The sequence below is a fragment of the Microtus pennsylvanicus genome, chromosome 18 (assembly GCF_037038515.1).
Source record: "Microtus pennsylvanicus isolate mMicPen1 chromosome 18, mMicPen1.hap1, whole genome shotgun sequence".
NCBI lineage: Eukaryota > Metazoa > Chordata > Mammalia > Rodentia > Cricetidae > Microtus > Microtus pennsylvanicus.
The window spans coordinates 2,626,766-2,649,843 of NC_134596.1; the positions used below are offsets into that span (position 1 = coordinate 2,626,766).

Sequence of the window (23,078 nt, forward strand, 5' to 3'; positions counted from 1 at the left end):
CCCAGCGCCCACATGGTGGCTCACAACCATCTGTAACTCTGTTCTAGGAGATCAAATGCCCCTTTCTGGCCTCTGACAGCACCAGGGACATGGTGCAAAAATGCCCACATATACAAAATAACAGAATAAAAATAAATCTAAATCAATGGGAGACTGCAATATAAATTCAGTGGGTAAAGGTGCTTGCCACCAAGTCTGAAGACCTGAGTTCGATTCCCAGGACCCACATGAAAAGCCAGCTCTTCGGCCCTCAGTTTTGTCTGATATTTTGAGATGGTGCTAAGTGCTGGCTGACAAGCACGCCCTAACGTGTGCTGTTTCAGTGTGGGGTACACACTTCAGGAACACGGGGCCTGAGCTCACGCAGCTTCAGTGTGGGATACACACTTCAGGAGCGTGGGGCATGAGCTCAGCGGCTTCAGTGTGGGATACACACTTCAGGAGCGCGGGGCCTGAGCTCAGTGGCTTCAGTGTGGGGTACACACTTCAGGAGCGTGGGGCCTGAGCTCAGCGGCTTCAGTGTGGGATACACACTTCAGGAGCGCGGGGCCTGAGCTCAGCAGCTTCAGTGTGGGATACACACTTCAGGAGAGCGGGGCCTGAGCTCAGCGGCTTCAGTGTGGAATACACACTTCAGGAGCGCGGGGCCTGAGCTCAGAGGGCAGAGGAGCTACCTCACCCTAGTAGAACACCGAGCCCTGAGGCTCTGCCTAGCTTTCCAGGACTGTCCCCTGATAGTGTCCCACCGTTTAGACAGTTGGGCACATCCTATACAACCCCACGGAGCGGACACTCTGGATGCTCTCCTGGCTTTCCTAGACCCAGTCCCTCCTGTCTCTCCCTGGATTCCCACAAAGCACAGTCAAGGGGCTGACCATGGAGGTCTAGACCCAGCACAGGGGTGAGGATTCAGAGCGTTGTCCTCCTGGCTGCTTTCCTATCCTCCCAGGACCCTCAGAGGATACAGGTCTCGATATTTGCACCCACGATGTAGCCAGCGACGTCAAAGTTGATGCGGATGAATTTGCCCTGGAGTAAAAATGGGGCAGGGCCAAGTTGAGGGATCTCCCCAAATCCACACCTCCTTCTTCTTCCTAAAGCTCATACCCACGCTACTCCCTGGCAGGGGCTCTGCAGGGAATTCAGGGCCAGACAACTTTGACAAACCTCCTTCCTCAGACCCTAGGGGTCCAGATAACTGCCTCCTCCCTCCACCCTTCTTCCCTACCCCCAGATCAGGTCCCAGTTTCCCAGACTGCCGGATACACAGCCCCCCTGCTCACAAATCGGGAAGAGTTGTCATTCTTCACAGTCTTCGCGTTGCCAAAGGCCTCCAGGATGGGGTTGGCTTGAAGAAGCTGTCGCTCTAGCTCCCCCTGCAGGGCATGGGAGACGGTGCATCAGAGAAAAGTGGGAGGCGGCCTCCTCATGGGGCCAGGACTTCAGGGCTGGCTTTCTCTGGGGCCTTTGGGTTGGGGTGGGAGGGTCCTGCCTGCCGTGGGGAGTAGGGGGTTCTGGGAGACTGATGAGTGGAAGTGAAACAACCAACCAAGGGGAAAATGTTGCAGAACCAGCCGTGTTCCCATGAATAAGAAACAAAGGTTAGAAACTACAGCACAAAGAACACGGTTATTCCCAAATATACACGTGGTGGATATGCAAACGGGGAGCGGTCTGCAAAGCGCACACCAAGCCGCAACGACCCTCTCCTGACGTGTCTGCTGCTGTAGCTCCCAGGTCCCCATATGCTACTCGCTGAAACAAGAGAATAACGTATACTACAAACTCCCTGGTGCAGGGTAGGCATTCAAAAATGCTGGTCTCATGCTAGGATCCTTACTCTGAACTTACTTCCAGCGCCTCCAGTGTCAGAGTTACACCAGTTAGCGACTTGGTCAAGTGAACAACAGGAAGGAAAAAAAATCAAATGGGACCAGGCATGGTGCTCACATCTGTAACCCCAGCATTTGGGAATGTGAAGGCAGGAAAACTGACATGAGATCAAAGTCAGCACGTGCTACAGAGCAAATTCAGGGCCAGCCAAGGTTACAAGGCAACAGCCCATCTCAGAAAAGATAAATAAAACAAAGAAAAACGGTGATGTGCAAAGTGAGGGTCGTGTGGCGTGGCCAGGGTCATGCGACGTGGCCAGGGTCATGCGACGTGGCCAGGGTCATGTGGTGTGGCTAGGGTCATGTGGCGTGGCTAGGGTCATGTGGCGTGGCTAGGGTCATGTGGCGTGGTTAGGGTCGTGTGGCGTGGCTAGGGTCGTGTGGCGTGGCTAGGGTCGTGTGGCGTGACTAGGGTCGTGTGGCGTGGCTAGGGTCGTGTGGTGTGGCTAGGGTCATGTGATGTGGCTAGGGTCATGTGGTGTGGCTAGGGTCATGTGATGTGGCCAGGGTCATGTGGCATGGCTAGGGTCATGTGGCGTGGCTAGAGTCGTGTGGAGTGGCTAGGGTCATGTGGCGTGGCTAGAGTCGTGTGGAGTGGCTAGGGTCATGTGGCGTGGCTAGAGTCGTGTGGAGTGGCTAGGGTCATGTGGCGTGGCTAGAGTCGTGTGGAGTGGCTAGGGTCATGTGGCGTGGCTAGAGTCGTGTGGCGTGGCTAGGGTCATGTGGCGTGGCTAGGGTCGTGTGGCGTGGCTAGGGTCGTGTGGCGTGGCTAGGGTCGTGTGGCGTGGCTAGGGTCGTGTGGCGTGGCTAGGGGTCGTGTGGTGTGGCTAGGGTCATGTGGCGTGGCTAGGGTCTTGTGGCGTGGCTAGGGTCATGTGGCGTGGCTAGGGTCATGTGGCGTGGCTAGGGTCGTGTGGTGTGGCCAGGGTCGTGTGGCGTGGCTAGGGTCATGTGATGTGGCTAGGGTCATGTGGCGTGGCTAGGGTCGTGTGGCGTGGCTAGGGTCATGTGGCGTGGCTAGGGTCATGTGGCGTGGCTAGGGTCGTGTGGCGTGGCTAGGGTCGTGTGGCGTGGCTAGTCATGTGGCGTGGCTAGGGTCGTGTGGCGTGGATAGGGTCGTGTGGCGTGGATAGGGTCGTGTGGCGTGGATAGGGTCGTGTGGCGTGGATAGGAGAGCTTGTTTCTCCAGCCCTGTGGGAGAAGGAGCTCAGGAGTCTGCAGTATTGTGTGATGCTATCTGTGGCCTCTCTCTGCACACATGGCAAGCAGCACGGGCCCAGGCTGTACAATTACAGTAGGTCTGGGGTGTGCACACAGTATGGCTTCTCTGCAGTGGGGGCCTAGTTGCATGCACACAGTAGGGCTTCCATGACCAATAATGGGGACATGACTATGTGCAGACAGCAGAACTGCACTAAAGTAGCATGGGGTTTGGGCATGTGCACATAGTGGGTCACCATGAATGGTTTTGGGGACCCTTGCTTTGTGTACATGAACACTGGGGGGTGAGCAACTACATGCACATAGTAGGACTGTGCTAAGTGACAGCACGGGGTCCAGGAGAAGTGGTGCAAATGGCAGGAGGCTTGGCCACATGTACACAGGAGACTGTATTGAATGCCAGCCTGAGGTCTCAGCATGCATACAGCAGGGCGCAAACATGGGAGAGGTGTCTTTGTACGTCATTAAGACTGAACGAAATAGCACTATGAGGCCTGGGCAGCATGTCACATACCAGGGCTGCCATGAACGGCAGGGTGAGTCTGGCTGCATGCACACACTAGAGCTTTCTATGGGCTTGCATACACACCGCAGGGCTGCATGGACAGTGGTGGGGACCCTGGCTTCATGCACATAGTATGTCTAAGTTAGATGGCCATGTGGTCCCTGCATTTGCATAGTAGGACTGTCATAGTGGCCTCGTGGGTCCCTGGGGGGCTGGTGTGCCATTCTTGGGCCCTGTCTCCCAGGTGTCTGTGGGCTAGCAACCCCAAGGGACACTGGGGTGACACTGGGGTGGCAAGGGGATTCTCTGCTACTCACATAAGACATGGTGCTGATGGAGGCCTGAGGAAGTCACAGGACAGGAGACATGGACCAGGACACACGGCACATGGAACATGGACAGACACATGGGTGACCCGGAGGCCTTGGGGCAGAGCTGCAGCTGAAGGGCTGGGGCAATGGGAGTATGGGGCAGGGAAACCTCGGGATTATGTGCCCAGGCTTAAATCCCACGGTACCACCCCCTCTGCCCCACCACGACTCGCCCACAGAGACTGTGGTAGCCACTCCCTGAGGGTTCAGAGACTGGGAACACCTCTACAGTCCTCTAAATCTAGACACAGGTCACCTAAAACCAGGTCTCAACAAAGCACCTACTATGTTCCCAGAACTATTCTAGAAGCAGCAAGGCTAAGAACCAGGCTCATCTCTCTAGCCTGCTGGCTCCTGGCTCTACACTGAGCACACAGGAAGTGCTCAGGCAGCCCAGGCAGAAATAGGACCCGGTACCAACTACGGGTGTGGAGTGCAACCCAAGACAAGGGGAGCTGCTGGTCTGGGGTGTCCCAAGGCTGCATGGCTTACAGGGACACCAGGCTCCTTCCTGCCCTTGGGAGATGACGCCACGTGGGCCAGGTACTGGATGACCTTCTTGGTGTTCTCCGTCTTTCCAGCTCCAGACTCCCCTCTGTGGGGCAGCAAGGGGAGGTGGGTGGGCAGGGAGACCAGGCAGCTCCTGCCCACTGGCAACTCTGCCAGTTTACCCAGTCCACACCCACTGGTGCCCTCCCCACTTGTGCAGAGCCACGTTCTGTGGGGGTCTCTGCCTCTGGAGCCCTTAAGATAACTCACGTGCAGAGAATGGACTGATCCTCACGATCTGTAGGGAATAGAAGGGAAAGACAGGTCACCCAGAGGGTCTCTAGTCCCCTGGCCCTTTGCATCTCAAAACTTTCCAGACCCATAAGCAAAAGGTGGGATTGTAATGATCGGCCCTCCAGAGTTGACATATTCTTTTTTTTTTTTTTTTTTTTTGGTTTTTCGAGACAGGGTTTCTCTGTGGCTTTGGAGCCTGTCCTGGAACTAGCTCTGTAGACCAGGCTGGTCTCGAACTCACAGAGATCCGCCTGCCTCTGCCTCCCGCGTGCTGGGATTAAAGGCGTGCGCCACCATCGCCCGGCGAGTTGACATATTCTATCCTGACTAAACATCTCACTTGTTGAGCAACCCTACAATGTCCCTCTCTGAGCCTGCATTTCCTCATCAGCAATGTGGAGACAAGGACCCCAAATATACAGACTACAACTCACCTCAATTCGGTAAGTCCCTACTGTGTGCCAACCTCAGGCTAGGTGGAGACAAGGACCCCAACTATACAGACGACTACAATTCACCTCAACTCGGTAAATCCCTACTGTGTGCCACCTCAGGCAGCAGAATCTCAAGAATTGGAAAGGGAGGTCCTGGACCCCAGAAGTAGCTGAGACACAAGATGTCTATTCTGACTCCCTGCCTGGGTCTGGCACCACTGGCACCACCATCTCTCATACACTTTGACCACCTACTAAGTGCCAGGTCCTGTTATCAACAAGGAAAGGAACACTGAATAGCAGAGTTAAAACAGAAAACCTAGGGCCGCAGGCCGTGACTATGGATGAGGAAACCCCCATGCTTCTCAAGGGAGGAGGCATTTAGGGCACAACCACCGTGTAAGTCTCTGGAAACCGTTAAGCCAGACAATAAGCTGACGTTTGTGATTACACAGCCCGTGTTCTCACGGGTGAAGACCGTGGCTGAGCACAGCCAGCCAGTTGACACAGCACAAGGGCTCCCGATGAACTTGCTATGATGTGCCCTGTGACCCCGGCCCGGTCTCTGAGCTGCTCTGTGCCTCTATTTCCCTATCTAAAAAATGGGTTCAGCAAGGCTGCAGTCAGAGTCCAGTGGGGCCTTTAAGACGCACTCAGCACGGACTGAGGGAGGGCTCAGTAGTTAAGAGCATTGGCTGCTATGCGGAGGCTGTAGTATCTCAAAACTTCAGCTCCAAAGGGCCCAGTGCCCTCTCTGGCCTCAGCATATCAGGCATATAAATAGTGTACAGACAGACATGCAGCAAAAAAATCCACTTCCAAAAAGATGAAATACATAAATCTTAAAAACAAAAGGCAAGACTCAGACGGCTCAGTGAGCTGGATGGCCTGAGTTTGACTCCCAGGTCCTAAATGACGGTGACGGTGACTTAACCACCCACAGGCACTCGCCTTGCATGCCCAAAGTCCATTCTCAGCATCACGCGAACCAGGAATAATAATCTCAACAGGAGGATCGGGAACCAAAGTCATCCTAAACTACACAGGAGCTAGGGGCGAGCCCGGGATATATGAGATCATTTCATAAACAAAACATCCAAATTCAGAGTGGGACACTGGGAGCAGTGGCCAGAACACTGGGTTCAAGTCATACCTCAGCACTACCCTTCAGTATGGCCGTGGGCAGTAACTGTACTGCTCTGTGCCTCAGTTTCCCCATCTGAAAATGATGGGTAATAAAAAAAAACCTACACCAGAGGACTATTAAGAGGTTAAGTAACGTAGCCGAGAGACAGCTATCCTAGAAGACACTCCTATCTATACCTTGCACAGAAAGGACTCAATAGCACCATGGGCAGACCTACAGACTGGGCCACACAACAACAGCAGCTGACTTCCCAAGCCCCAGCAGACTGACCACATTCAGGGGCCTTCACACAGTGAAGAGCACCAAAGGCAAGGCAGTCTGCCTCGGACCAATCAGAAACCAGCAACAGGAAGACAGGAAGGGGCTGGAGAGATTCTTGGCTGATAAAGCGTTAGCGATCCCAAGGGCCTGAGTTCAGTCTTCAGCACCCACACAAAAAGCTGGGCATGGCGGGGGCACAGTTGTAGCCCCAGTGCTGGGGAGGCAGAGACAACTTCCAGGTCTGAGGCTGACCTCGGGTTCAGTTCCCAACTCCTGCATGGCAGCTCACAACCTCCTGTAACTCCAGCTCCAGGGGATCCCATGCCCTCTTTTGGTTCCCACTGGCACTGCACTCACATGCACATACTCCACACATTCTCTCTCTCTCACACACATGCACACGTACACACGCACGCACATACACATGCATGCATGACGCACACACATACCCCCACACATTCTCACAAACACATGCATGCATGCACACACACATACCCCCACATTCTCACACACATGCATATATGCATGCACACACATATCCCCCACATTCTCACACACATGCATATATGCATGCACACACACATATCCCCCACATTCTCACACATGTATGCATGCACACACATACACATATATACCCCCACATTCTCACACACATGCATATATGCATGCACACACATATCCCCCACATTCTCACACATGTATGCATGCACACAAATACACACATATACCCCCACATTCTCACACATGCATGTATGCATGGACACACACATACCCCCACATTCTCACACACATGCATATATGCATGCACACACATATCCCCCACATTCTCACACATGTATGCATGCACACACATACACACATACCCCCACACATTCTCACAAACACATGCATGCATGCACACACACATACCCCCACATTCTCACACACATGCATATATGCATGCACACACATATCCCCCACATTCTCACACACATGCATATATGAATGCACACACACATATCCCCCACATTCTCACACATGTATGCATGCACACACATACACACATATACCCCACATTCTCACACATGCATGTATGCATGCACACACACATACCCCCACATTCTCAAACACATGCATATATGCATGCACACACATATCCCCACATTCTCACACATGTATGCATGCACACACATACACACATATACCCCACATTCTCACACATGCATGTATGCATGCACACACTCACATACCCCCCCACATTCACACACACATGCATGCACGCACACACACATGCACGTACACACACATGCATGCACACATACACACGTAATTTTGAAAAAAGAACCAAAAATAAAAAGCCAAGGAAGGAATGAGATCACAGAACATGACCCATTATTACCCACGACCTGACACAAGTATTCACTATGAAACAGGTGTGCATGTCACACACTTACAATCTCTCTGGGAAATGTCTAGAGACCAGCATCAATTTCCTTTCAAAGCAATACTGTCATGAACACAGACCAAGATTTTTTTTAAAGGGCCTGCATGGTAAGAACTGGAGCCCAGCCCACCTCCCAATGTGTCTCCAAGCCATCATTCGAGCCTGTCCCTGGTTCCCAGCAGCACCAGTACCCAGCCTGGTCCCTGCACTCACCCTGGAGCATGCTGCGGTACGCGCCCTCTGTCACAGCATACACGTGCGGTGGCACCTCGTGACGCTTCTTGCCCCGGTACATTTCCACGATAGCCTCCGTGTAGATGGGCAGCTGCTTGTATGGGTTGATGACCACACAGAAAAGGCCAGAGTAGGTCTACGGCAGGCGACAGGGGAGAGAGTGTCAGGTGGCTGCCTTCAGCAGGACAGCTGGGTTAGGTTGACATACAAGAGGAAACTGTACAAGGCAGAAGGTAGAGCTACACCCTGACAATGCACAGGTAAGGTTTATTTTGCTCATGTTTTGCTTATTTTGTTTTACTAAGGGTCTTACTGCATGGCCTTGGTTGGATTGAAACGTATATGAATCCTCCTGCCTCTGCCTCCCCAGGGCTGAGATTATGAGTGTGTGCTATGCCTGGCTCTCTGTCTCTCTCTCCCTCTGTGTGTAATTATGGGTATGGGTGTTTTGTCTGCATGTTTGTCTGTATACCACACGCATGCAGGACCCACAGAGGCCAGAGAGAGCCTGGGGTCTCCCGACTGGAGGAGAGATGACTGTGAGCTGCCTGTGGATGCTGGAGATTGAAGATGATCAAGGGTTCTTGGCTCCTAAGCCGTCTCTGGAGCCCTGTTTGCAGCTGTTAATTGTTTGAGGTGAGTCTTACTCTAGCTGAGCCTGGAAAATTGTAGCAATCCTCCTGCCTTCCAAGTGACAGGATTACAGGAACGAGGCACTTGGCCTGGCATGAGTGTTACAGACGCTGCTAAGCTAATAGCAGACATGAATCTTCCCAGACTGTCCAGAGGTGTTCACGGGCGAAGAGCCACCACAGAGGAGATGAAGCCAAGGAAGGCAGCCTCAGGTCACGAGCCTTGACTTCTTCGATGGACACACGGAGGGAACACATGTGACCTCAAAGCTACACATGAAGCTGTGGAAGCAATCGTGTACATCTGGAACCCCAGAACTCAGGAAGCTGGAGCAAGGGGATTGCTGTGGGTTCTGGGCCAGCCTGAGCTACTGACTGAGATTCTATTGTACTCAGAAGGGTACAAGATCAGCAGGAAACACTCAACACCCACGGGGGTGGCTAGAGAGCTGAGAACTAGTTAGCCCCTTAGCTAAGTCAGCCAGACAGCTAACTAGCCTAATGCACTGGAGACAGCCAGCCGAACAAGCCAGCTAGCTCACCACTTAGAGCACAGCTGCTTATTAGTCAGGCTAGTCAGCCAATGCTGGCTCTCTGGTGGGTACCTGCTCTGCCCTCCCGCCTCACTCTGGCAGGGTGTGGCCACCAGGCTGCCTGGTGCCACCTCTTCAGGAGGGGGCAGGCAGCTGGCCACAAGCGGAAGAACCGGTTAGCCTAGTATCTGTCTCTCTAGTCTCCTGGCTGCTCCCAGAGGTCTCAGGGTGGAGCGGCTGGACCACATTCCCTGGGAGGGTATCTCATGGCTGCTGGCGCCAGAGCCCACTCCCCATGCCAGTCCCTTGGGCCAGACACCACTTGGGTAACACCCAGGATGGAAACCCGAGCTGGTCAACAGGGCCAGGGGAGAAATGGAAGAGGCCTCAGTTCCTAGAGGGTCCATAGAAGGGTCTGGAAGGACTGCCTAGCCTGTAGGGCTCTGGAGACAGGCCTGCTCCTCCCCACCCTCCACGTCTCCACACACAATTTGAGGATATTCGCCTGTCTGGCTTCCTCTGGAAGAGCCTGCCTCATTACAATGGCCCAGGGATTAAGAGAGAATGAATGCCAGCCAGCCAAGGTGGCCCCACCTCCTTCTCCAAACAGCAGTCTGGGATGCTCAAGTTACAGAGCCACTGGGAGCCAAAGCTGACTGCTCTAACTGTCTATGATGGAAGCCAGAGGCTGAGTTTCCCAGCTGTACATAACTTCCAGGAAGAACTGACCCCTTAAAGGCTTAGTGAGAGTCAGGCCTGGGAGCACAGGCCTGCCAAGATAGCTACTCTGGAGACTGAGGCAGGAGGATCAGAAGTTACCATAGGCAACCTAGTGAGAATTTGTCTCAAAGTAAAAAGAGATCCAACGATGTGGTCGGTGGTAGAGCCCCTGCCTAGAATCCCCCAGTGAGGGGCTGGGGTGTGGCTCAGAGGTAGAGCCCCTGACTAGAATCCCTGGGGGTAAAGCTCATCATGAGCAAGGCTCTGATTTTGATCCCAATAGGGAAAAAGGCCACAAAGTTCAGCCCTGGACAATGGGCTCAAACAGTGACACATTGTCCCATGTTACACGGACCAGAGTTCCTGGCATAGTCATTCACTCCACCAGTTTCCTCTGCCACTGAAGTCCCACTGAAGTCCACTGAAGTCCCACTGAGGTCCACTGAAGTCCACTGAAGTCCACTGAAGTCCCACTGAAGTCCACTGAAGTCCCACTGAAGTCCCACTGAAGTCCACTGAAGTCCCACTGAGGTCCACTGAAGTCCCACTGAAGTCCACTGAAGTCCCACTGAAGTCCCACTGAAGTCCACTGAAGTCCCACTGAAGTCCCACTGAAGTCCCACTGAAGGGGCCAATCCCCTGGGCTGGCCCCTGGGGGCCTCACTTTCCACTGTTCTTACATCAGTTAGTCACAAGCACATATTGTGCATTGGCCATCAGACAGGAAGGGAGCCGAAATCTCGGTGCTATCAATTTCCTACTGGTTGACCTGAGCAAGCAAGCCCTCTGGGTATCATTGTCTCCATGAATGGAGAACAGAATTGTGCTTCCCGCCCAGCATGGCCGAGAGCCTGTCAAAGTCCATGTGGTTTCTGGAAACTCGGCACCCATCTGCAGCACTGTACGTGTTTGGTGGGAGAGCCACCATCAGCTTGCGTTAGGCCAAGCTGAGGGAGAAAGGACACAGCCTGGTGTGTGTACGGCTAGGGAGGTGCGGTGGGCAACCAGAGTCCCTAGGAAAGGGATTCAGAGCTGAGCCTAGCAGAGACAGCTATGTGTATCCACGGATTCCTCAGTGACCATGGGCCCTGGGCCCAAGTCACTTAACATTCTGGAATGTCGGTGACATCAACAGTCCCCAGCAAAGAAGCCAGCCAAGAACTCAACAGCAGCACTCAGAGCAGACCCAGGACAGCTTAAGTCCTCGATAAATATTTACAGTCACTATTCTCAGGGTTTTTTTTTCATTATAGTTGTAACATTCTTTGTTAAACTCTATGATCCTGTTTGCTCTCTTATAAATGGAGTTAATCACACCTTAGCTGTCCACGAGACACACCCAACAAGCTTATTTAAGAGGAACAAAAGCTGTGCATGTCACTCCCCACCAGCCCGGAGTGCCGTGGCCGTGGGGTGTCACCCCCCACCAGCCCGGAGTGCCGTGGCCGTGGGGTGTGAGGCAGCAAGCAGGCCTCTGGAGACCTCCTGCATTTCCAACAGGAAGCCAGGATGTGGCACAACTTCCGTGTGCAGTACCCCCACTTGAAGTGCTATGCAGACATCAGAAATGGATCACAGAGCTTGGCAAACCACCTCAATCAACCTGGATATCATCAATCCCATGACATTATTTTGTTTTATTCTGCTGTTTCAGAACAGGATATCACTCTACAACCCAGCTGGCCTCAAAGTCAAGATCCTGCCAGAAGGTGTTGAGATGGCTCGGGGAGTAAAGGTGCCTGCCACGGTGACCTGAGTCTGAACCCAAGACTCATGCCTACAAGAGAACCAATCCAGCAAGCTGCGCTCTGACCTCCATACATGCCCCACCCCAAGTAAATAAATGTAACCATTTTTAAAAGATCCTCCTCTCTTCTCTATGCCTGGTTCCATGGCGGTTTTTATTTTTATCTCTTTCTCTTTAGTAAAATGGGGCTAATAAAGGCCACGCCTTGCTGAGCAGAATGAAATGAACTAATGAAGCCATGTAGGCTCATTAGTCTTGAATTTTCACTGTTTATTATTAAAAAGTGATACAGGGTGCCCCATACAGGACATCCAGCCAGGGGAAGCAGTCTCCAGTCGTCGGATCAAGTACAAGTTGGGCCAGTCTTAGGGTTGCTGGCCGCCATTCCAGCTACGCTAAAGGACAGGCAGCAGCAGCCCAGGTTAGAGGCCAGCCTTGGTTACGACAGAGATCTCATCTTTAGGTAAAAAAAACAAAAACAAAAACAAAAACAAAAAAACAAAAAGTGGCTCGGGGAAGTGGCTCAGCAATAGAAGACTTGCCTAGAATTTCCCAGTGAGGTGCTGGGGGCGTCGCTCAGTGTTGGTGCACCTGTCTAACCTCCTATTCCATAAAAAATAAAGCATTAGAATTATTCACTAGTTGGAGGACAGTCACAGGACTCTAAGCCACTCCCTGCTAATCCAGGTCAGGTTGGAGACACCTGGCACCCCACGTGGGGGAATGTCACTCACATAAATGAGCCCGGAGTAGTAGCGCTCTCGCAGGTTGTGCAGGACGGATGCCTCGTTGAGGCAGGTGAGCTCAGCCATGTCCTCTGCCTTGCTGAACTTGGGTGGGTTCATGCGCTGGATTTGGTCCCTGGGCAGCCGCAGGCGCCGCCCACTCTCCGCCAGCTCCACTTCCGCCTCCTCCTCGCCTTCGTCGCGGAGGGCTGCGGCCTCGAACCCATGTAGCTCTGAGGGCACCCATACCATGCGTCTTGCTGTCCACTCCACCTGTGGCCCTCCAGGGCCGCCCACGTTTGGTGTCCGGGGTGCAAACAGGAACGGCTGGGCCGCCTCAGGCACAGGGCCTGGCCTGGCAGCCACCTTCCTCCCAGACACAGACAGGGTCATTGCGGCCATCGTCTGTGGAAAGAGAGTGGACACATTAGTTGGGACTGTCTTTGGCCACACTGGGATTTAAAGCCTTCCTGCATGCTAGAAAACATCGTACCACTGAGTCACCCCTGAGTCCTTTTTTCTTTCTTTCCTCTTTTTTTTTGGGGGGGGAGGGTTGGTTTTATATTTTTGAGACAGGGTTTCTCTGTGTAGTCCTGGCTGTCCTGGAACTAGCTCTGTAGACCAGGCTGGCCTCGAACTCACAGAGATCCGCCTGCCTCTGCTTCCTGGGTGCCGGGATTAAAGGCGTGCGCCACCACCGCCGGGCTCCTTCTGCTTCAGTTTTACACTAGACGGAATAAGACTGTGCCACCTGGCCCAGATTTGCTACTTAAAAAATTCATTTCAACTGAATGTGAGGGCTCACGCCTTTAATCCCAGCTCTGGGGAGGCAGAGATAAGCAGATCTCTGAGTTCGAGACCAGCTTAGTTTACAAAGCAAGTTCCAGGACAGCCAGGGATATACAGAGAAAACCTGTCAAAAATGCAAAAATAATAAACAAACAAACAAATAAATCCATTTATTATGGGTCTGGAGAGACATTTCAGAGGATCTGAGTTCAGTATCTTGTATTGGGTGTTCACAACTACCTGGACTCACCCCTCCTCCCCACATAAAGTAATATAAATAAATCTTCTTGTAAAGGATTTATTGTGTGTGTGTCTGGTGTGTTTGGGTGTGTGTGTGTGTTTGGGTGTGTGTGTGTGTCTGGTGTGTCCGGTGTGTGTGTGTGTTTGGGTGTGTGTGTCTGGTGTGTCTGGTGTGTGTGTGTTTGGGTGTGTGCGTCTGGTGTGTCTGGTGTGTGTGTGTGTTTGGCTGTGTGCGTCTGGTGTGTGTGTGTGTGTTTGGGTGTGTGTGTCTGGTGTGTTTGGTGTGTTTGGGTGTGTGTGTGTGTGTTTGGCTGTGTGTGTCTGGTGTGTGTGTGTGTTTGGCTGTGTTTATATGTCCACACGTATGAAGTTCTCACAGAGGCCAGAAGATGCACTGATCCCTGGAACTGGAGTGACGGTGTAGATGCTAAGGAACAAGCAGCTGTTCTCTACGGAGCAATCAGTGCTACAATGTCTATACCACATGCGTGCAGTACCCATGGAGGCCAGAAGAGGCCGGTGGATCCTCGGGAAATGTAGTTACAGACTGTTCAGAACCACCATGTTGGTGCTGGTAACTGAAAAGAGATCCTTTGCAGGGAGCAGCCAGCGCCCCTAAGCGCTGAACCATCCATCTCTCCACTGCCCCTCCCCTCAAAATGTGCTTACCATAAAATTTTAAATACACTCTTGGCTTGCATTCTGTTTATATTGGACGGTACTATCCTAATCTCAGGAGACAGATAAAAAGATAAATTGTTACAATCATGTAAATGGTTTAATGGTGACAAACGGCTATCAGAGGTATAGAGCAGGGAGAGGGGGTGCTGGTGCCTAGGCCGCGTTTACATTTTACCTGGACTAAGTAGCAAAGCCTTTCCTACTAAAATAAAGACCTGCATGATCTAAGGGGTGGACCTGCTAGGACGGTGGGGTAAAAGCAAAGGCCCTGGGGCAGGAATGTGTACCTGTCTGCAGCGCTCCAGTGGCTGGAGCTGCAATGAGGAGAGGGTAGGAGGTGGCAAGGACACTGCCCACTCTAGGGGCCCAGGCAGGGCCCGGATCTGATGTCTGTCACCTCTGCACCCACCTGCCCCATAGCCACAGGATGGTCGTCCATCCCCATCCTCCCTCTGGCTCCCCCGCACCCTTTCTTACATTCATTCCGCATTCTCAGAGGCACCGGAGGCTCATGAGGTGCGGGGCCCCGCCTTTGAGCAGGCCTTAGGTGCGCTGGGCCCTGCTAAGTCTCGGATTCTTTAAGGAGAGTTCCTGGGGGCAGTCACAGTACCTGGGCGCCTTCCCACCTGCTGGGTCACTGATTAGGGAATGTCGCGGTTCCAGGGGTCCCATACTGTCTCTCTTGCAGGAAGGAGACCCTACGGTCCCGTCATCTCCATCCAAAAGCAAAGAGCACCACACCCCATCTTCCACTTCACCCTGTGACCAGGCCACCTGCACCTCCAGCGCACCCCTTGGGAGCATCCACCCAAGCTCTCAGCTTGTTCAAGGGATTCCCCCCTAATCTTGTCCCCCCTAATCTTGGCCCCAGGAGCGTTTCTCACATGTAAACTTCCTCCCAGCCCCACGAGCACCAACAGCCAAAAGTTCCCAGTCACTGTGGCCCCCGAGCTCAACAAATGGTGAGCCCCAAAGGGCCAAGGATCACCCCAGGCTCCGTGTGGCAAAGATACACCCAGAGCCAAGCCCCATCCCAGGGACTTTACCCCACCCCACCCACCTGCTTCCTCTCCAGCCTGGTGGCCTTTGACCAGAAAGGGTTTCGTGGCTCTGAGCCTCCCCGCCCCATCACTCCCCCTAAGTGCTAGAAGAGCAGGCTCAGCGCCTCAGAGTCAGGGCTCAGGGCCCCGGAGTGGGAGCTGCAGTCCCACTGGGTGCCACTGCAGCCAGGGCTAGAAGTGGGGATGTGGGGTTCCTAGGACCTGGCCCCAAATGGCTGAGCCCCAGTCACACACCTCTCCCTTAGGCAGCAGGAATGTGGTGCCAGGACTCATTAGTGTCACTTAGGCAGGTGAGAGCACCTGGGAGGGGCAGACAGAGCTGTGTGGAAAAGGAAAGCAGCCAGGGCCCCGCCCGCCCGGACAGGGGCTGGGACAGAACCAAGCTTATGACCTCAGCCTATGGGTGAGATCCCATCCTGCTCCCGCCTCCTCCCTCAGACAGGGGGTCCAGGTCCCAGCTGCCCCTCTCACACACAGGGGTCCCGCTCCCGCCTCCTCCCTCAGACACAGGCATCCAGGTCCCAGCGTCCTCCCTCAAACACGGGTCCAGGTCCCAGCGTCCTCCCTCAAACACGGGTCCAGGTCCCAGCGTTCTCCCTCAAACACGGGTCCAGGTCCAAGCCTCCTCCCTCAGTCACAGGGGTCCAGGTCCAAGCCTCCTCCCTCAGTCACAGGGGTCCTGAGCCCAGTCAGCTCTCCTCCCTGAGGTTCAGGTGTCCAGACCCCAGCCCTTCTCCCTCAGACCCAGAGGTCCATGGCCCAGCTTCCTCGCTCAGACCTATGGATCCTGAACCTCAGTTCTCCTCCTTCAGACACTGGGGATCATGCTCAGCTTCCTCCTTCTGACTTGAGGTACCCGGCCCATGGACCTCCGGAAGTTCGCATCCTAACCCCCTCTCCTCCTGATCAAGTGTCCTGTGACCTGCCTCCTCTATTCCGTGGACCCCCGAGGATACCTGGGCGCCTGGCGGTGGAGAGATGGGGAGGCCTTGGAGTCCAGATCCTCTCCAGCACCCAGGTGAGGCCGGCTCTGCGGTCCAGCGAGGGGCGGGGCCTCTAGCGTCAGGAGGTGGGACCGGCCTCTGACATCACCCGACACCTGCCGGGCTGGGCAAGGGGGTGGGGCCTGGAGCGGCAGCCAGCCAGAGGTAAAACCTGTTGCCAGGTGGGCGGCGGCAGATAAAGGTGAAAGTCCGGCGCAGAGCCAGCCTGCACACGCCTAGGGTTCGAATCCCTCTCCGGCCTTCTGGACCTCCGCTCTCCTCGCTAGGAACTGAGGCTCACGAAATCAATAAAAATCATGTGGGAAAAGGGACCTAGACTGCTGTTTTATCATTTATTACCTCTGAACCTCAGCTTCCTCAACACTGGAAGTGAGGCACCCCAATCCTTAGGTACGATGTCAAAATGCTATGTCTGCTATGGGGGCTTGGGTCTCTTTAGGGTGAACTGAAGAGGAAGCATAGGGTAGGTGTGTCTGCCAGAAACTTATAGTTTTCTCCTTAGAAGATGTAAAGAGTTCTGACTTACACACTTTATTTTCTTTTTTGTTTTTCTGGTACAGGGTCTTAGGCAGCCTAAGGCTGGCCTGGAACTGGTCGTGTAGCTGAGGCTGGTCTCGAACTACTGATTACTACTGTGGTGTTATTTAAAAAAAAAAAAGGGAGCCACATGGCCAGGCACATCAGGTCCCTCCATTCGCCACCACGGCCCAGTTACTCTGTGAAATGGGGACTACAGAAACCACCTCAACTCCATTCTCAGTTACGAATTAAAGTGCCCAAGTCCATTGTGAGGGTGTTCGGATATGACTTGGCTGTGCGTAGTGGCGCAGCATAGAGAGACTCAGGCAGGGAAGGTTGGGACTAGAGGTCAGCTTGGTCTACACCGTGAGCTCCAGGCTAGCTAAACTACAGAATGAGAACCCGTCTCAGAAAAATTAATTAAACCAAGTCAAAACAAAACAAACTGGGACACTCAGACAGATACATCCGTCTCAGCCCCTGGTCCTTCCCTCTCTCTCTGGTCCACAGCTATTCCCTCCTATTCACGGTCGTCCGGGGAGCTAGGGACAGGAGACCATGACTCAGGTGTTCTATCACACAAAGTTCCAAGCACTGCCTCAGTTTCCCTTTCTGCAGAACAGACCGGGTGACTCCTTCAGAGAGGACCCCAGGATCCCTGGCACGCGGTGGGAAGCAAGGCTGGGTGACTGCAACCCCTTCTACCCTTCCTCGACCCCGGGCTCGCTTGCACCCACAGTGAATGCCCCGGCCCACCCCTCCCCGTGGCCCCCAGCACAGTCCGACGGCTCCGGCCTCCCCTGGCCTGGCCGCCCCTGGCACCACCGCCCCGGACGCACTGCGGGGGCCCCGGACACTCACCGGCGCCCAGGGCGGTCCAGAGGCCTCGGCCTGGGCAGAAAAGGGGGAGGGGCCTGCGTGGGACAGCCCCGCCCACAGGTGGGCACCACGGACCAATCAGCACTCGCTGCGGCCCGCTCCGACCCCATCCCCGAGGCTCAGCTCTGTCCAATCAAAAGGAGTGGCTGGTACGCCTGGCCAATCAGAAGTTGGCGAAGCGTGCCAGGCGTGGGAAAAGAACCTGGCCGAGAGAGTGGGCGGCCGTTGGAGGGGCTCGGGCCTGATGGCCAGCGGGAGGCACCAATAAAGAGGCTCGGGGAGCGGCCGGGAGCCGCTGGTTGAAGGGGACCCGGTGAATGGGCCGCTTTGTACACAGCCATGAATGGACGCCTTTGTGCGTGCACGGACGGGGCGGCAGGAGGCCGGAATGCCTGGGTCCCCGGGGAGCCGGCGCGCGGACACACACTAAGGAGATGTCGCTTTTGTGGAACGCAGACCGTGAGCAGGCTCTATGCAGATGGATGGCGACTGCCTGGGTCAACATTGTTATTTATTGAGCGCCTGTCGTATGCTCAAAGCTAGGTAGAGTGTTTCCACTATATAATGTCCCTGAAGTCTTTAAATTGGGGCTATTGAGAGCCTCATCTTGGGCTGGGACACAGTGGTAAAGGTTTGCCTAGCATTCCCGAAGCCCTGGGTTCCATCCCAGCACTGTGTAAACTGGGCGTGGTGGCACCTGCTAGTCATCCCAGCCCTCGCCCTCTGGCTACCTAAAGGTCACCCTTGCTTCATAAAGAATTCTAGGCCGGCTAGGTTACAGGAGACCCTGTTATAGAAAATAAAAACAAAACCCCGACCTCGTCTTGAGGATCACATCTATCACCCCGACATTTGGGGGCGGGGTGACTGCAGTGCGTTTGAGGTCATGGGTTGAAACAAAGCAATTGAGCGATGGAGTGTGATCCTGTCTCTACAGAAAGAAACCTAAGGATGCTTCAAATCACACTGCTGCAAAAATAAATAAAAAGTAAACAAACAAATACCAAAGGCCCCAAGGCCCTGGCCACATAGCCACACCCCACCTGTCTCCCAGCTGCTTAGCCCCTGCTTTTTCTTAGCCCCTTAAGCACTTGGACCTGCGTGCATACGCTAGTCCTCCCAGTCCTTGTTCCGTGTGTATTTTTATGCAGTGCGTATAGGTGTTTCACCTGCACATATGCACATGTATTATGTACACGCGGTGCTGTCGGAGGCCAGAGGAGGACATCAGAGTCCCTGGAACTTAAGGTACAGATGACTGCAGGCTGCCATAAGGGTGCTGGGTATTGAACCAGGGTCCTCCAGAGGAGCAGCCAGTGGGTGCAGGCCTGCTCCTTCATTTCTGAGTCCTGGCCATCCTGGCACTCTGTTGTCCATTTGGAAGTGATAGCCCAGGCCCCTGTGGCCAGCCAACCTTCCTGCTGCCTAGTGACGCCATCAGCCTGCTCAATCTTCCTAGCAACCAGTCATGTCATCATGTCTTTACTGGCCTGTTACGTGAGGTAGCATGAGCTCCGCTTGCTCAGTCTGAGGAGACATGGGACTGGCTATGTAGAGGAGAATGACTCTCTTCACCTCGTGAATGCTGGAATCGCCAATGTGTGCCACCACACGTGAGGTCATACAGGCTTCCTTCCACTGGGGATTTTCATCTATCTATCTATCTATCTATCTATCTATCTATCTATCTATCTATCTATCTATCTATTATGTATACACTGTTCTGTCTACATGTATGCCTACAGGCCAGAAGAGGGCACCAGACCTCATTACAGATGGTTGTGAGCCACCATGTGGTTGCTGGGAATTGAACTCAGGACCTCAGGAAGAGTAGTCAGTGCTCTTAACCTCTGAGCCATCTCTCCAGCCCCACTGAGGATTTTCCATACCACTTAAATGTCTGCTCTTATTTAGAGAGAGCACTCACCGTTCTAAGCCCTCAAATTAAATCCCACAATATGGACCCCACCAGTGCCATGCAGTTGGCCCTGCTATCGTGCCCATTTTACAGGTGTGGGCACAGAGACCCGGCTGCCTCGGTGAGATCACTTCCTGTCTCCACTGTACCATCAGAGGCAAGGCAAGACCAAAGAACCAGTTCCAAAGAAAGCATGCCCTTTCCTCAAAGCCCTCCACACATCGTCCATCACACCAGACAGAATACATGCTTGGGGTAAAGTCCCAACCTGTCTCCTAGGAGATCTTGACATACACACACCCGACACCACCTGCGGGTTCTCCCCATCATATTGTGAGCCCCTGGCTGTCTGGGGCTAATCTTCTCCTTATGAAGCTACCTGTCTCAGGGCTTCTGTTGTTACAAGAGACACCATGATGGTAGCAACTCTTATAAAGGAAAACCCGTTATCTTCATGAGGAGAAGCATGCAGGCAGGCATGATGCTGGAGAGCTAAGAGTTCTACATCAAGATCCACGGGCAGCAAGCAGAGACACTGACACTCTAGGCCTCGCCTGAACTTCAGAGACCTCAAAGCCCACCCTAGTGATGCACTTCCTTCAACAGAGCCCCACCCCTCACAGTGCTGCTCTCCACAGGCCTTTGGGGGTCATTTTTATTCAAACCATCACAGTCCCCATGGGCAGGTAAGCTGCAACAGAGAGGAAAATCAATGGTAAAGAGGAATGGAACACCCAAATATGTGTGGACAGAAAGAAGGAAGGAGAGCATGGAAGCTTCCTGAATCCCAGCCCTCAGTATGGCCTGAGTCCACAGAACTGAGCAAAAAGGCTGAAAGGTGTGGGTAAGACAAGCAAGGCGCTAAGACATTATACAATAATAAAAGATTTTGTGTGGGGTGAAGTTCAGTCGGTAAAGTGCTTGCCCGCATGCACAAAGTCCTGCCTTCAGTCCCCGGTATCACATAAACTGGGTGGAGTGTCCCATACCTGCAATTCCAGCACTTTGGAGGTGGAGGCAGAAGGATCCAGAGTTCAAGGTTCCATATGACCCCAGTCAGAATGACCATAATCAAGAAAACGAACATCAGGCCAGCAAGATGACTTGCCAGGGGAAAAGGGTTTGCCACCAAGCCCCATAAGCTGACTTCAGCCTCCTGAACCCACATCAGGAGGCAAAAGCTGGAGAGGCTATGTGTGAGACCAACTTGATCTACATAGTGAGTTCTGGGCCAGATAGGGCTACACACCGAGACTGTGTCACAAAAACAAATCAGGACTGCCTGATGGTCACGAGGCACTGGCCACCAAGCCTGATGCCCCGCGTTCCATTCCTGGGACCCATGAAGTGTAAGGAGAGAAAGGCACCCCATACTGTTCTCTGACACATGCCTTGTCAACACGCACTCACTCATGCACACTCATGGGCAGGAATGTCATAATAAGGGACATGGCAGGAAAGCTCAGTTGGGACAGGTGCTGCTGGCAAGCCTGATGACCCGAGTTCAAGCCTGGGGACAGGATCGGCTCCTGAAAATTGTTCTTTGCCCTGCACACATGCATGTGGGTGTCCTGCACTAACACACCTCTCCACTAATAGTAAACACATTATTGAAAGACTAAAAACAACTCCTATTCCAAGAGATGACACCCTGCTCTGGCCTCTGTGGACATATGTACTCACATGAACAAATACACCACCCAAGAAGGACACACACACACATACACTCACATGTACATACATACCACCCAAGAAGGACACACACGTATAAATACACCACCCAAGAAGGACACACACACTCACACACACACACTCACATGTACATACACACCACCCACAGAAGGACACACACATGTACAAATACACCACCCAAGAAGGACACACACACTTGTACAAATACACCACCCACAGAAGGACACACACACACTTGTACATACACACCACCACAGGACACACACACAAGAGCAGTGCATGTTCTTTACTCCCAAGTCTTCTCTTCAGCCCTCAAATCTTTTTTAAAAAACTAAAAATTGGAATTAGAAAGCTATTTCAGCAGTTAAGAGTGATTGATGTTGCAGAGGACCTAGAGTTGTTTCCAGCACCTACAGCAGATAGCGCACAACCACCTGTAACTCCATCCATGTTAGCCAGTGCCCTCTTCTGGCCTTCAAGGGCACAGCACTCCCACGGTGCACATAAACACAGGCAAGGGTACACACATACTCATAACAGGGTCTCCCTAGGTAACTCTGGCTGTCTTAGAATTCTCTATCTAGCCTTAAACTCACAGAGATCCACCTGCCTCTGCTTGGATTAAAGGTGTGCATCACTATGCCTGGCTCACATAAGAAAAAAATTAAAAACAGGCCAGGCAGTGGTAGCACACACTTTTAATCCCAGCACTCGGGAAGCAGGGGCAAGCGGATCAAGGCCAGCCTGGTCTACAAAGTGAGTTCCAGTACAGCCAGGGCTGTTACACAGAGAAACTTTGTCTCAAAAAAAACAACAACAAAAAAATTAAAAACAAATCTAAAAACAAAAAAGTAGATACTGGAGTGATAGCTAGAGGTTAAGAGCACTAGCTGTTCTTGTAGTGAATCCAGTTTCTATTGTAGCACCTGCATGGATGCACACACCCGCACAGATGCACACACCCACACGGATGCACACACCCGCATGGATGCACACACCCACATGGATGCACACACGCATGGATGCACACACCCACACGGATGCACACACCCACACGGATGCACACACGCATGGATGCACACACCCGCACAGATGCACACACCTGCATGGATGCACACACCCGCACAGATGCACACACCTGCATGGATGCACACACCCGCATGTATGCACACACCCACACGGATGCACACACGCATGGATGCACACACCCGCATACACCCGCACAGATGCACACACACACACGAATGCACACACCCGCATGGATGCACACACCCGCACAGACGCACACACCCACACACGGATGCACACACCCATCTGTAACTCCAATTCCAGGGCATTCAATACCTTCTTCTGGTCTCTGCAGGTACCAGGCATATAGGTAGTATACTTTTATACGTAAATGTAAAACACATAAAATAATAAAGTAATTTTATATGCAGGCAAAATATCCATGAACATAATATAGCAAGATATTTTTAAAAATTATAAAAACTAAACCAAAATTGGAACTACTACATGATCAGTCCTAACCCACGTGGGAATGTACCCAAAGAACTCTGAGCATTGCTCCACAGGGACACCTGCTTGGCCATGCTTCTCTGTCCACAAAAGCCAGGAAGCAGCAGCCGCTTAGATGGCCACCGAGAGATGAATAGATAAGGAGAATG

The 23,078-nt window shown here is 53.0% G+C and overlaps 1 protein-coding gene across 4 annotated transcripts in view; it reads right to left on the bottom strand.

Annotated features, from left to right (window-relative positions):
* The window catches only part of Myh14 (myosin heavy chain 14), a 60,560-nt gene extending 42,732 nt beyond the window's left edge, over positions 1–17,828 (bottom strand). Inside the window, exons 1-8 of one of the 4 annotated variants that reach the window (XM_075953187.1) lie at positions 17,784–17,804; positions 12,638–13,033; positions 8,251–8,407; positions 4,749–4,776; positions 4,482–4,584; positions 3,936–3,959; positions 1,284–1,376; positions 966–1,029 (exon numbers count right to left, since the gene is read on the bottom strand). In XM_075953187.1, the coding sequence (XP_075809302.1) occupies positions 966–1,029; positions 1,284–1,376; positions 3,936–3,959; positions 4,482–4,584; positions 4,749–4,776; positions 8,251–8,407; positions 12,638–13,030 (862 nt within the window). In that variant the 5' untranslated portion in view covers positions 13,031–13,033; positions 17,784–17,804. Of the gene's footprint in view, positions 1–965; positions 1,030–1,283; positions 1,377–3,935; positions 3,960–4,481; positions 4,585–4,748; positions 4,777–8,250; positions 8,408–12,637; positions 13,034–16,355; positions 16,495–17,783 lie in introns of those variants that run through there. The other 3 variants (XM_075953186.1, XM_075953189.1, XM_075953188.1) reach the window with 3 other exon arrangements.
* Positions 17,829–23,078: the final 5,250 nt, after the last annotated feature.